General features: G+C 46.6%; 1 protein-coding gene across 3 annotated transcripts in view; it reads left to right on the top strand.

Moving 5' to 3' along the window:
• Positions 1 to 7,169, top strand: part of MAPK4 (mitogen-activated protein kinase 4) — a 91,785-nt gene extending 84,616 nt beyond the window's left edge. For all 3 annotated transcript variants that reach the window (XM_028748827.2, XM_028748826.2, XM_077936489.1), the window contains exons 4-6: positions 1,281 to 1,442; positions 2,749 to 2,950; positions 3,523 to 7,169. In XM_028748827.2, the coding sequence (XP_028604660.2) occupies positions 1,281 to 1,442; positions 2,749 to 2,950; positions 3,523 to 4,210 (1,052 nt within the window). In that variant the 3' untranslated portion in view covers positions 4,211 to 7,169. The remainder of the gene's footprint in view (positions 1 to 1,280; positions 1,443 to 2,748; positions 2,951 to 3,522) is intronic.
• The last annotated feature ends 8,065 nt before the right edge of the window (positions 7,170 to 15,234 follow it).

The following is a 15,234-nucleotide window of genomic DNA, read 5'->3' as shown; positions in this document are numbered from 1 at the left end:
GGCCCCATTAGCTAAAGTGGTGCTTCAGGTTAAGAGCAGTTTCAGGTTAAGAACGGACCTCCGGAACGAATTAAGTACTTAACTCGAGGTACCACTGTATTCACGCAACACATAGTAAAATTGTGGAACTCACTCTGAAAGGAGACAGCAATGGCCACCAACTTGGATGGCTCTACAAGAGGAAAAGAAAGTCATGGGGGAGATGGCTATTAATGGCTACTAACCATGATGGCTAGACTTTGCCTCCACAGCTGGAGGCAGTAATGCTTCTGAATATCAGTTGCTGAAGACCATAGGAGGGGAAAGTGGTCATGTGCTTGGGTCCAGCTCATGGGTGTCCCACCGGCATCTGGTTGGCCACTATGAGAAGAGGATGTTGGACTAGATAGGCCGTTAGCCTCATCCAGCAGGTTCATCTTAGGTTCTTATAGTATACCTGAAGGAGCATCTCCACCCCCATTGTTCAGCCCGGAAACTGAGGTCCAGCTCCGAGGACCTTCTGGCGGTTCCCTCACTGCGAGAAGTGAAGCTACAGGGAACCAGGCAGAGGGGCTTCTTGGTAGTGGCGCCCGCCCAGTGGAACGCCCTCCCATCAGATGTCAAGGAAATAAAAAACTATCTGACTTTCAGAAGACATCTGAAGGCAGCCCTGTTTAGGGAAGTTTTTAATGTCTGGTGTTTTATTGTATTTTTAATATTTTGTTGGAAGTCGCCCAGAGCGGCTGGGGAATCCCAGCCAGATGGGCAGGGTATAAATAATAAATTTATCATAATCATCATCGTCTTATGTGCTGGCCTGGCTGGTAAACGTGCTGCCTAAGCAGACACTTGCAGTCAGCTGTATTGAAACCTCCGCTCATCAGTTGGTTCCCTGTGGAAAATGAGCTAGTGAACCAGATCCGTCCACCCACCCAGTTCGACTTTGAGAGGTGGGCAGGACTGCCCTCTTCTCAGTCACCAGACACCGTCATGCAGTCAGATGATTGACAGGTGGGTGACTTTGTCCACCTATCAAAGTTGGCCCATGAGGAGGGGGCGATAAAGATCTGACATGCCAGCTCCCAAAAATTCTGTACTTCTCCTGTAGTACTAAAGTTCTGTTCAGCATTGCATCCTACCCAGCCCTATGTGTTTTGATATGACTACGTCATGTTTGCTCTGTGGTGGCTCATTAGCACATGCCAAAGCTATCAAGTGATGGAATGCACGCGTGAGCAAGGCCAAAGGCCCCAGAGGTCACAATGTCACCCTTCTGAGCAACGTTCTTTTTGTTCATTTAGGAAGCCACGAGCTGGAGCAGATGCAGCTCATTTTGGAGACCATCCCTGTTTTCCACGAAGAGGACAAGGAGGAACTGCTCAAAGTGATGCCGACGTTCGTCAACAGCACCTGGGAAGTGAAGAAGCCGTTGCGGAAGCTCCTTCCTGAAGTGAACAGCAAAGGTAGAGACTCGGTTCCACATCTGCTCGGATCCAAGTGTGGGCTCCTTTGCTGGAAAGCATTTGGTTCCTAGTGGGACTGTCCCAGAAAAAATGGGGCATCCTGTTTTCTCCTGTGAGAGAGCACGGCGGCCATTTTGGGCACTGTGCTCTTGTGTGATTTCAGGCTGAGCTCTTGCCCTGAAGAAAGCACTTTTTCTTGTACAGCATCCCAAAATGTGTTTTTTTTGGGGGGTGTCATACTGGGGGGGGAGAGGGATGCGGGTGGTGCTGTGGGTTAAACCACAGAGCCTAGGACTTGCCGATCAGAAGGTCGGCGGTTCGAATCCCCGCGACGGGGTGAATTCCTATTGCTCTGTCCCTGCTCCTGCCAACCTAGCAGTTCGAAAGCACGTCAAAGTGCAAGTAGATAAATAGGTACCGCTCTGGCGGGAAGGTAAATGGCGTTTCCGTGCACTGCTCTGCTTTGCCAGAAGTGGCTTAGTCATGCTGGCGACATGACCCGGAAGCTGTACGCCGGCTCCCTTGGCCAATAAAGTGAGATCAGCGCCACAACCCCAGAGTCGGCCACGACTGGACCTAATGGTCAGGGGTCCCTTTACCTTACTGGAAAAAAGTGCTTGGGGGGGATGCACTCTCATGCAGGTCATGTGACTCGTGTGGGACTGCAGCCCTGGAAGATGGCATCAGTGGTGTAGCGTGGGTTGTCAGCACCCGGGGCAAGGCAAGTAATTTGCGCCCCCTAACCCGTGGATTTGCGCCCCCTAACCTGTGGATTTGCCCTAACCCCAGATGTTGCGCCCGGTGCGGCCGGGCCCCCCTGCACCCCCCACGCTACGCCACTGGATGGCATCCTGGTTTTTTGTGGAAAAAGCCTTGGAGGATATGCTTTCTCAAAATTCCAAATGTGCCCTCCGGCTCAAAAAAAGAAAAGAAAAAAATGCAACCCCTGGGTTAGGGACGTTAGGGCTTACTTCTGAGTAGACATGTATAGGATTTCTTTCTCTCATGCTTGTTAGACCAGACTCTCTTTAACTGTGACTCCTGTCCTTTCTAAAAATAAGTAACATCCCCAAGACTCACTGTCCTTCCAAAGCTTGCACAACACTCCCATTAAATATAATTAAGAGCTTTACTTCTGAATCAAGGGCAATTACATTCAATAATTAAATAGAAATGGAGCTTAAAGGTGAAGTCTTTAATCTGATTTCAGAGTGACTGTTCTTATCATGCATATAAGTGTTCCCAGGTGACTCTGTCTTGGGGACTAAGAACTGCTGACCTGATTGTAATAACTTGCCCCTCACAGCCATCGATTTTCTGGAGAAGATTCTGACATTCAATCCCATGGACCGGCTGACCGCAGAGATGGGTTTGCAACACCCTTATATGAGTCCCTATTACTGTCCTGAAGACGAGCCCGTTTCTCAGCACCCATTCCGGATTGAAGACGAGATTGACGACATTTTGCTGATGGAAGCGAACCAAAGCCAGATGTCCAACTGGGACAGGTACATTTATTCATGTTATTCATGTGTGCAAGGATAGTAAGCCCGTTTGGATGACCGGCTCTTGGAGACCGATGGAAACTGAGGGGTTCCTGACTGCTCTGGAGGATCTTCTAGTGGAAAAAGTTGGTGGTTCTGCTGAAGATGGAGTGGGTGGGTGGTAGAACCACTTCTGAGTGTCTTCTCTGGCTTTGTGGAGCCCTGATAGCTTCTCAGTATTCTGGAGAGCTTCAGGCTATGAAGCAAGCTGGACAAAGACTAGTACACAAATGATGCAAGCCTCACTCCAAAGGTAATAGAACGCTGGTTAGTGTACATAATTGTCAGAATAGAAGGCTCATTTTGCAGCTTGCATTGTATTCTCTAGTAGCCGGCCAGTTGGAGTTATTTCAGATGGTCCAAAGGTTACTGACTCCCAGTGAGGGACAAAGCAAAGCAGAGAGCTGGGGCCCTTCCCAATTTCTGGGAAATGTATTCAGTGAAAGTAAATAAATAATTTCTAAATTTGCTTAAATGGGAGTATGCGCCTGACCCTTCGTTGTGCGTCTAACGTTGTTGTCACTTCGAACAAACAGGTACCAAGTGAGCTTATCCTCGGATTTGGAATGGCGGCAAGAAAAGTGCCACGATTTGGAGGAGGTGCAACGAGATCCCAGAGCGGGGTCGGAATCCATTGCTGAGGAGGCTCAGGTGGACCCGCGCAAATATTCCCAGAGCAGCTCCGAGAGATTCCTGGAGCAGTCGCATTCCTCGATGGACCGAGCGTTTGAGGGAGATTACGGGCGGTCGTGTGATTACAAAGTGGGGTCGCCTTCCTATTTGGACAAGCTCTTGTGGAGGGACAACAAGCTCCATCATTATTCAGAGCCCAAGCTCATCTTAGACTTGTCCCACTGGAAAAGGGCATCCATTGCACCCACGGCGGAGATCGCCTTGGAGGAGGAACCATCCAACCTATTCCTAGAGATAGCGCAGTGGGTTACAAGTACCCAGACAGGACTCGAATGCCCAAATCCTCTCCCAGAGATCCAGGAGAGGAGCTTGCCATCTTCTCCTCACCATCTCCACAAAGAACCCAAGGAGGTCAGCAGCGAAAGCGACCCCCAGTTTGACTTGGACGTCTTCATTTCCAGGGCATTAAAACTTTGCACAAAGCCAGAAGATCTGCCTGACAACAAGCTCAAAGACATCAACGGCGCATGCCTAGCAGAACACCCTAGTGAGATTGTACAGACGGAGGTGTACCATAAAGAGAGGTGGTAAAATAATAATAATAATAATTAAACGTTGCTGCTGGTATTCGTGGCTGATTCCTTACAAATTCTTCCAGTCTTCATGCTAATTACCCAATGCTGAACAGTAACCAAGGTTTGATCGAACGTGCTCGGTACCCAATGTTACTGAAATGCCTTTTTTGTTAAGGGCAGGTAGAAAACCAGGTCCCCTTCTGATGCCTTGAACGGAAAAGGAATCCAGAAGTGTGAATGAAATTTTAGGGGTTTTACGCTGCCTTAACAATCTTGCCTTGTGCCTCCAGGGGTGTGTTTTGGACATGAGTCCCCCATTGCGGAGGTGTTCTGGATGTTAAACTCTTGATCTTACAGAGAGAGGCTGAATTGGCATTATTTTGAGAGTCATAGGACTTGAAGCCCCTGCTCCTTTGATAACCAGGCTGTGGCTATTGGATGGAGTCCGGCACACTTCCGTGCCCCCCACTGGACCCCCGTGGATAGCTCTCCGTCAGCTTCTTGTAGCAGAGTCATCGCAGCGGTAGAAACTGTTGCAATGTGTGTGTGTAATAACTCAAACTGCACGCAGGCTTCCTTGCTTATCTCCAACAGTCTTTAATCGTGTAGAAAAACAACATAAATCACCCCAGCGAAAGAGCGCACATCTTGCTGCGTCACCGCAAAAGCGAAAGAACAAAGACACACAGAGAAACACTCCCCTCTGTGAACATAGCCACGCCTCAGAATGTGAGACGTCACTCAGAACTGCTTAACCCTGTAAGTTCTGATTCTCTTCACACGGGCAGCCTGGTTTTTAGTGACCTCATGATTTACATTGGTATGACACTTTTCCTGAGAGCCCAGAGCATTTAAGGGAAGGGCTGTAGCTCATTGGTGGGACACCTGCTAGGCATGCAGAGGGTCCCATCTCCGGCACCACCAGGTAGGGCTAGTAATGTCCCCCTCTAGACAATACTGAGCGAGATTGACTTGGCAGCTTCCAAGGTTCCTCTGTTCCACAGGGTTCCTCTTGTTCTAGCTTGGCCAGGTTGGCTGGTAGTACTCTCCTGATATTACAGCTAGACTTTGCTTCCTAGTTAATTGGTGACTGAGCTGAGAGTCGGAATGGGGATCTCTGGCTTGTAGTTCATGCTTGCAACCACCACACAAGCATACCCTCTTTGTCACACTTAACGAGTGGAAAGGTAGGGCTTCTCCTGAGACATATTTTACCATCATTCCTTGGAAACAAAACCGCCATATAGCTAAATCAGTTTGAACATCGCAACCCTAAGAACTTTAGGGCACAACGTTTATTTGCTTACGCATCGCTCTTTGTCGGATCAGGGCAAAGGTGTCAAGATGCTTGCCAGGCCTCTAACCTCCCCTTGCCCTTCACATAGTACCCTTAAGTCCCCTGTTCTTCCCAGCTCTCTGTGGGTTCTTTTTGCTTTTTTTGCAGGGCGTTTGTGCCTCATTTGTGTGTGTGTGTGTTTATCTGTTTTGGGAGATGTGTCTGTGTCCTCCCTGGGCTTTTTTGTGTATGTGTGCGCAGGGGGTTGAGCATTGCCAGTTTGGATTCTGGGTCTTTTATAGTGCCCATGACACTTCCTTAAATTTCCAAATGTGCCCCTGGACCTCAAAAAGTTGAGGAACTCCCACCTAGGCTATCAATTTCCAGACTGTCAGTATGCATGTTTCAGAAGCAGGTATATCACCCCAAACAAGCAGGCTCTCCAGGCTGAATACAGGGACTAGGTGCTTAAGAGGATATTGCTGCACACAGTGGCTTGCTGGCATCGAGGCCTTTATGGCATCCCTGAAGCATAGAACCGAGTCTATCGGGCTTGCCATAGTGTTTCTTAGGAAGCATGGTGGCGGAGCCTGGCTGTTGGGAACCCCAGTCCAAGCGCCTTACAAGCATAGTGAATTTATTATGCCGTTGCCTTAAAGCCCACCAGGAAGAGTTAATGCCAAAGTCAGATTTCAAAAGCGAAGCAAGGAAAAAGACCAGAAATTCTGAAAGTTGAATCTGAATTCTGAGGTGCCGTCAGATGTTGGAACTTCTGTGGAATTTAGTTTCGCGTGTACCGTTAAACCAGGTGCTCAAAATAAGTAGTGAAGCTGAGGGCTTAAATGTTAAGTGATGGTCTTTTGTGCACAGACTCTCCCGCAGAAAAACAACAACCCCCCAAACAAAAGACCCCACCCTGAAAAAGAATGCTAACAAATCTGGGTGGTATTCAATTAAATAATTGCTCAAGAAGAATTCCTTGCACTTGTGCAATGGGACTCCCACGCCCAAACTCTTCCCCTAAATATGTTCTGGAGCAGATATGGGGATGTGTAGGGTGCAGGCAGGGGGAAGAAGATTACACAAATAGAAGTTGTTGAGGCCAAGGGTTGTAGGCCTTACATCTTGAAAATGACACTCACAAAAGTTTCCTGGGATTAGCCAAGACTGAACTCCAGCTCTTCTGCCACAGTTGTTTTTGCACTGAAGTGTCCTTGGAAGGAAAAGGAGTCAAGTGAAAACTCAAAGAAGCTTTGTAAATAAATAAAAATTACACACCATGGATCTGCTGTAGGCTCTATTTTCATTCACATTTCTGAGCACCTTATTAATGAATCGGTTGAGTTTGATTTGTATATTCAAGAAATGTTATGAACTTCTATGTAATCTGCCTGATCAATTTTTTTTTTCAAAAAAAAGGAAATACTGAAAATGTGTAATTAGCATGCGCTTTTCTAAAAAAAAATAATAAGAATTACCTTCTTTGCACCATTTTTGTTCACCGGATTATGTAAATTTCTTCTGGGAAATTCATCCTGCTTATTATTTAACACTTGGAAAGCTGGTATATTACTTCTGCTGAGATAGTTATTTTTATTAGCGGCATTCAGAACGTGTGCAAGCTTTTGAGTTCCATGGAGATCTTTTAAAATGTGCATTGCATTTTCAGCTGACAGATCTCAATAAAAGGCATCTTCTATCTTGCTTGCTCTATGGTTCGACCCTCCCACTTACCGTGGGGCCAACGCTTCTACCAAGAGTTTGCATCCTAAAAAGCTAATTCTGCCATTTAGTAGCCAAGTTAGTAAACTATTGCCTGCATGTTGTGGGGGGAGGAGAGAGATGGAAAATCATTCTGTCTGGCAAGCAGAACGCTTACACTAATGATTGTTTGTATTAACATGATGCTGACGTTTTTGGCAATGACGGGCTTGGAATTTGGCTACAGTGGTACCTCGCAAGACGAATGCCTCGCAAGACAAAAAACTCGCTAGACGAAAGGGTTTTTTGTTTTTTGAGCTGCTTCGCAAGATGATTTTCCCTATGGGCTTGCTTCGCAAGACGGAAATGTCTTGCAAACTTGTTTCCTTTTTCTTAACACCGTTAATACAGTTGCGACTTGACTTCGAGGAGCAACTCATAGAACGCGGTGTGGTAGCCTTTTTTGAGGTTTTTAAAGACTTTGGTGATTTTTGAAGCTTTTCCAAAACTTTCCCGACACCGTGCTTCGCAAGACGACAAAACTCACGGAACGAATTAATTTCGTCTTGCGAGGCACCACTGTACAAGATTAACTCCAAGGCAGAGGTTGCAGCAGACCTCAGCATTTAGTTCGGCAAAACTCAGAACGCTGGAATTCACAGATGTGCTGCATATTCAGAAAAGAAATACAACGTAGTGCAGCCTTTCGTGAAGGAAAGTGCTCCCCCTGCACACCCCTCCACTTCCCTGTACTTAGAAAACTATCATGTCAAGAAGGCTAAGCTTGAGACATCTTCCTGACCTGCTTGTTTCCTGTAAGCAGGGAGCAGTAAAAAAAAAAATTAAAGGTATTTTCAGGTGAGTCTTTTTCTACAATGAACAAAATGAAAGAACCAGGAGCAGAGGGATTCCAAAGAACTGATATACCTCAAAAACAAAAAATTGGCATGTCCTCTAGCCCAATTTAATCTTTGATGTAACAAGCCCAGTTGTTTTCAGTGAGGTTATAACTACGTAGACCATAGGTACAGTATGAATTTTACGTTGCCCCACCTAACTCATACAAATATTATTGATGTATTTATTAGTCTACTACAGGCTGCAATGAATTCAGAGTTTTTCCTGTGTGTGCCCTCGTAGTTTAATGGTAACAGGACCAGTTAGCTCCCCTCACCTTTGGGATGAGGGTGATCATGCAACTGCTTTCTTGATCTTCCTGCTTTACCTCTTCATCATTTCCTGCCCTCCTGCTCACCTGGTGGTTCTGGTTTGTCAGAGCTGGTGCCACGGTTTGGCGTTGTGCAGTACCTGTCAAGGCCCAGGAGCTTTGCAGGGGACCCATTGCAGATGCACACACCCAAATGTTTAGTACTCTACAGCAGAGCATCTTATTTTGCCAGGAGTTTTTTAAAAAATCTTCCTTTCAGGCTTTATGCAACCCTTTAACATAAGGACAAATCAAAAGCTGATGAACATTTGAAGCGTCATAACCATAAGGGAAAGCACTAGATATTTTATGTATTTATGTGTTTATTTATTCAGAGAAGTTGCCCGCTGTTCTATTGAAAGAAATGCTCATAACAAACGATAGGTTTAATATTGATTCTCTCTCTCGACGTATCTGCAGTATCCCACATAACTGTTTTATGCCAGCTTCACTCCTATGGCTTCCTCCAAAGAACACTAGGAATTTTAGATTGCTGAGAGTTTTGAGACTTCCTTGTTAGAGATTCCTATCTTTGCCCCCTGAGAATTGACTTGCTTTGGGGGGAATGACTACTAACCACGTTTGTAGCGTAGATCTGGCTTCGTTCGCTCACTGTACGTTGGATCTGACACCACACCAGCGGCCAGCTTGAGAAAAATAAGCAATTCCACATGAGTTCATGTCTCGGATCTTATGCTGTTCACCTGCGTAGACAGTTTGTGTGGACCGAGTTTGTTTTCAATAGCTTATAGCTGGTTACTGCTGTATCACTAGAACTTATGTTCCTGTATGAACGCACATTGGAAACTGAGAAACAGAGAATCCCCTATGGTCAACCCACATAACAATGTACCAGTTGAAAAAGCATCTATGGTGAGGCGCATGTTCTAGCTGAAAGTTAAACACTTATAAGTCTCTACCACTGAAATCAGTGGGAGTTAAAAACACTTAACTGTGACCAAACCATACCCATTGTCATAGCTGTCAACTGTCCCTTATTTGGCGGGAAAGTCCCTTATCCCAGTGCTGTGTCCCGCTGCTGTCCCTTATTGATGATGTCCCTTAAATTTCCCGGGTTTCACAGGAAGCAGCTCCTCTCCCTCCCTGCCGACCAGGTAGGCTCCTCAACTGCGTTGCTCGGCTGCGTTGCTCACCAATAAGGAGTCTGAGAACGACTGGGGGATGGAGCTTGCATGCCTTGTGCCGATCAAATCGGCCGCGTTGCCTGGGGACTCGCCTTTGCTCAGTGCTTCCCAGCAGAGAGATGACGGTGGTTTTCCTTGCTGCATCCCCTTTGCCGGGTTGCTGCGCTGTGGGAACCACTGCTTGAGGCTTTGTTTGGCTGTTGGCTGGGTTTTCTGCCTTTGGCTCGGAGGGGCTCGGAAGTTGAACATACCTGTGTTCAGAAAATCCCTTATTTTGGCTGCTGATCCCTTATTTTCGAGGCTGCTGGTCCCTTATTTTCAAATCTGTAAGTTGACAGCTATGCCCATTGTGGTGGTCACTGGTTGTAACCCTTATAAGACAGAAGTTTCAAAAGCAGTTTTTAAAACGCTTCCTTTTGTGTCAAAGAATGGTCCTGATTCACCCTGTTGAAGCTAAGTGGTTCTGGTCAGTTCCTAGATTGGCAGGCTGTGTACCATACCTTGAGTTCCAACGTAGAAAGGCAGGGTGACAAAAGGAAGGACTTTTTTCACACAGCACTCCCAGAAGTAATGATAGCCAGCAATGCTTCTGAACGCCAGTTGCTGGAAACTGCAGCAGGAGGAGAGTGTTCTTGTGCCTGGGTCCTGCTTGCAAATATCTGGTTGGCCACTGTGAGAACAGGATGATGAACTAAGTTGGGCCACCAGCCTGATCCACCAGGGTTTTCTTACTTTCTTAATCTCAGTGAGTGTTGGCATGAGCAACGAAATATTTCACCAGCCCCTTCCAGTGACCAGTATCTGGTATTTGCAGTTGCATCGAAAACTTTCTTACTAAGATTCAAGATCTGAGCAACTGATCTTACATTTTAAATGTTTTAAATATTTGCACCTGGAAAACGGATGTTTGAATATTTGGTATTATTTTACTGTCAGGTTTTAAATGTCTCTTTTGTACCCTTTCGATGGATGAAAGACAGTGCCCTCCCATCGCATGAGACTTGATGTTGCATACACTACAACATGAATAGCTACAACAACAAGTCACAAGTAATGATTTATATGCATTTCCTTTTAAACATACAGTCTGAATGTCATCATACATCTTGAAATTTATCACCGTGGATATGAATGTTAATAAAATAATTCTGTTTCTTTGAAATGGCCATTGTGATGAGGAAGCCATTGAAAAATCAGGAAAACTCCCACATCACTCTGTTTCTTAGTACTTTATCATTTTCTCTGGATCTCCACTGGTACACAATCAGTTCACACTGTTTCAAATTCCAGTATTCTCAAACCACTTTTAAAAAGAACAGAGCGCTCTTAAACTTACCACATGATTGCTTTCAGCCAGCCATGAGCCAAGACTTTCTCATGTACGTAACCAACAACAATAAAGGAATTTTAACAATGCTTTCCGTTTGGAGACGTGTATCTTTGGTATGAAGGGACGAGGGTGGCGCTGTGGGTAAAAGCCTCAGCACCTAGGGCTTGCCGATCGATAGGTCGGCAGTTCGAATCCCCACGGCGGGGTGCGCTCCCGTTGCTCGGTCCCAGTGCCTGCCAACCTAACAGTTCGAAAGCACTCCCGGGTGCAAGTAGATAAATAGGGACTGCTTACTAGCGGGAAGGTAAACAGCGTTTCCGTGTGCGGCTCTGGCTCGCCAGAGCAGCGATGTCACTCTGGCCACGTGACCCGGAAGTGTCTCCGGACAGCGCTGGCCCCCGGCTTCTTGAATGAGATGGGCGCACAACCCTAGAGTCTGTCAAGACTGGCCCGTACGGGCAGGGGTACCTTTACCTATCTTTGGTATGAAGCAAGGCTTTCAAATGGTTTTCCAGAGAAACCTGCACTTCTTTGTAAGCTTACTGGGATACCTCAGTTTAGAAGATCAGAAATGGCAGGTAGGTATGCTTTTCTTAAAGACAACATTGCCTATAACTACTGATGTTCCCCAATAAAGTGCAGCGCATGGCCTGAAGACACATGATGTAGCAATTTTGCTGACTCTAAGAAGTTCAGGATCTGTTTGGTGCCTCAATGGGAGATAAGAACCCCAAAGATACTGTCTTGAGTTCCATAACGGAAGAAAGGTGGAACAAAAAATGTAACCAGTAAATAAAATAGGGTAGTGTTTGTTTTTTTTAATTAGAATGCACTCTTGGTTTATGTGGTCATAAAGGTAAAGGTAACGGTACCCCTGCCCGTACGGGCCAGTCTTGACAGACTCTAGGGTTGTGCGCCCATCTCACTCTATAGCCCGGGGGCCAGCGCTGTCCGGAGACACTTCCGGGTCACGTGGCCAGCGTGACATCGCTGCTCTGGCGAGCCAGAGCCGCACACGGAAACGCCGTTTACCTTCCCGCTAGTAAGCGGTCCCTATTTATCTACTTGCACCTGGGGGTGCTTTCGAACTGCTAGGTTGGCAGGCGCTGGGACTGAGCAACGGGAGCGCACCCCGCCACGGGGATTCGAACTATGGGTCATAGTGAGACCCAAAAGGTTTAGTCAAGGAGCAGAACTGAGTGTGCACACTTGAATATTCTCCAGATGGTCTGGAATGTCCAGAGGTTATATGACATATACTTAAGGCAGTGCTGTAACTTGGGGGGGGGGCTAGTTGGGTCCCCCCCCCAGGTGAAGCCTCCAGAGGGGTGCCATTGAGGCTCCCAGCCTCTCTCTCTCTCTCTCTCTCTCTCTCTCTCTCTCTCTCTCTCTCTGCAAATGTGCGTGGCAGGGGTGTCAAACTGGGTTTTTGACCTGGGTAAAATAAAACCTAGTTTCACCTCTGCTTGCAGCAGTTCTCACCCTGTGGCTCCCCAGATGTTGTTGGACTACAACTCCCATCATCCCTGAGCTCTGGCCTTGCTATCTAGGGATGACGGGAGTTGTAATCTAACAACATCTGGGGATCCACAGGGTGAGAACCACTGGCCGGTTCCTTGGCAGATAAACTGACATAGAAAAAAGTGGTACTAGTATCTGAAGGAAAAGCACAACTGTGGGTAAATATTTGTAGACTGGCACTCCAAATGAGAAACGTATTAAGGTTACATTTGGAGGGGGGATATTGTGTTCAAAATCCCTTAAGTGCTGCTCTTAGAAAGCATAGTTCCATCCATTTTCTGTATTCATTGTTTCTAACTAGAATCAGGAATACTGTATGTATGTATGTATGTATGCATGCATGCATATTGCTCAATCAAGAGTTTAAGCTGCAATTCTAAATTCCTGGCTGGCAGTGGTGGGGCTTGAAGGAACGGCATAGCCAGCACCACATCCATAGCCCCAGCGGTTGTGCAGGTTTTGGTGGAAGGTATTGAGCAAAGGCAGGGGGGAAAATGCTCCTTTGCTATGGGACCATTGCAAGGTGTTGCAAGCTGGGTGGGCTTCAAGGGGCAGCATAGAAAGGCACGTGGTTGGGGCCCCAAGTTTGGCTCAGTGAGGAGTTCTGTGGAAGCTGGATTCAAACAAAGGCATCATTACTCTTTACTATCCTATCTGTCTTAACTGGCACAATGGAATGAGACAAGTGTATTGATGGTGAAACTGCATTTGGTTACAATTCTCAGCTCTGCCATGAACTCACTGGGTGTGAACACAATTAGAATCACAGTGCCGGTGAAGTAGTATATTTCACTAAGACTAGCCACTGTTCAAAATGCAATATGCAAGCTTTTGAATAACACAGGGCCTTTCCTTGTGTTTAATGTCCAGGAAAAGAACACATATTTACATAGAACACAACACAGAAATCTTTGAAACTATACCATTACAGTGGTACCTCAGGTTAAGTACTTAATTCTTTCCGGAGGTCCATACTTAACCTGAAATTGTTCTTAACCTGAAGCACCACTTTAGCTAATGGGGCCTCCTGCTGCCGCTGCACCGCCGGAGCACGATTTCTGTTCTCATCCTGAAGCAAAGTTCTTAACCTGAAGCACTATTTCTGGGTTAGCGGAGTCTGTAACCTGAAGCGTATGTAACCTGAAGCGTATGTAACCCGAGGTACCACTGTCAACAGAAGCTGATGAGTGCCCTCTTCTGGTTATCTGCTGTAGGCTGCTATTCCAAACCTTCACTTGGTTTGTGTGCATTCCCAGGTTATTACTGAAGTCAGAGCCCAGATTTCAGGCATGACCTGTAATATTCACTACCATCAAATGAGATTCCATTCTGCGCTGAAGGCTATAAAGTGGAAGTCTTTAACCTGTGGTGTGTGTGTGTGTGTGTGTGTGTCTTGATGTGTTGTACATTTCCTTCCATGTGCCCACATGCACAGTGAGAAGCTCAGCCTATGGATTTCATACTAACTCCTACATGAAAATGCTTCCCATCAGAATAAGCCCCAGGAGATGGTCTGCTTGTGTAGCTTTCTGGCAGTTCTCCGTACACCTCTGCAATTTGCAATCCATGTTTCCCAAAGGGGTTATGGTTAAAAGCAGCTTGGTTTTGCAAGAGGAGTGGGGTTTGAAAACAGCAAGCAGGATTAACGCTACCATGGGAGTGAAGCGACTGCTTCACATCGCTGCTGATAAGAGAGCTTTTGTGAAACTGATGCTCTCTAGCTGCTACACCAGTGCCTGGAGACGGACAGTCAGGCCATGTAGCCATAGCAGAGACCAGAGGAGGAACGACTGCTGGGTGCAGAGAGAAGAAACCCCATGGTGTATCTGCAGTAGCACAACTGGACACCATCATCTGCCCCAGATGCAATACAATATGTCCCTCCAGTATCTGTCTCTATACCCACAGCAGGTGCTGCAACCTTTCAACAATTTGACGTCATGTGCCGGAGGTGCACTCCTCCATTGTCTCCCAAGATAGCCCTGTCCCTCACAGAACTTAAATTTCACTGTGACGCGGGATTGATAGTTAAACCATTCTGGAAATTGTATCTGTGGAGGAAATAAGGGCCTCCTAGCAATTCCCAGCACCCTTAACAAAGTGCAGCAGCTCCCAATATTCTTTGGGGGAAGCTATGACTGTTCAAAGTGATATCATAGTGCTTTAAAAGTGGTGTCATACTGCTTTAAATGGTGTGAATATGGCCACAGTCACACATCTCAAGGTGCCCTCAGTCAATCCCAAGCTATCTCTCTCTGCTGCTGCCTCTTACACAACTATTGTTTTGTCATACACTTTACACCCACCTCTGCTCTATTCACCTGGAGAGGCGTCCCTATTTACCAAACTCTGGTGTGTACAAACATGTAAGGCTGGAAGGATAAACCTCCCTTTCTACGTTCGGACATGTATCTTAACCATGGTCATTCTTGTTTGACTATCGGTTTGGACATTTGGCAGCTTATATTAATAAACGTGTCTTATGTGTGTGGGGGGGGGTTATTGTTTTGATTTTCATTATGTTATGTATCTTTGTGTTTCTACATTGTAAACTGTCCTGTATTCCTCGGATGAAGGGCAGTGCACAAATGTAATAAAATAAAACTACCTACCTCACAGGGACGCGGGTGGCGCTGTGGGTTAAAGCCTCAGCGCCTAGGACTTGCCGATCGAAAGGTCGGCGGTTCGAATCCCCGCGGCGGGGTGCGCTCCTGTCGCTCGGTCCCAGCGCCTGCCAACCTAGCAGTTCGAAAGCACCCCCGGGTGCAAGTAGATAAATAGGGACCGCTTACTAGCGGGAAGGTAAACGGCGTTCTGTGTGCTGTGCTGGCTCGCCAGATGCAGCTTGTCACACTGGCCA

The sequence above is a fragment of the Podarcis muralis genome, chromosome 11 (assembly GCF_964188315.1).
Source record: "Podarcis muralis chromosome 11, rPodMur119.hap1.1, whole genome shotgun sequence".
In the NCBI taxonomy this organism is placed as follows: Eukaryota; Metazoa; Chordata; class Lepidosauria; order Squamata; family Lacertidae; genus Podarcis; species Podarcis muralis.
This window is presented reverse-complemented; position numbering and strand designations above follow the sequence as displayed.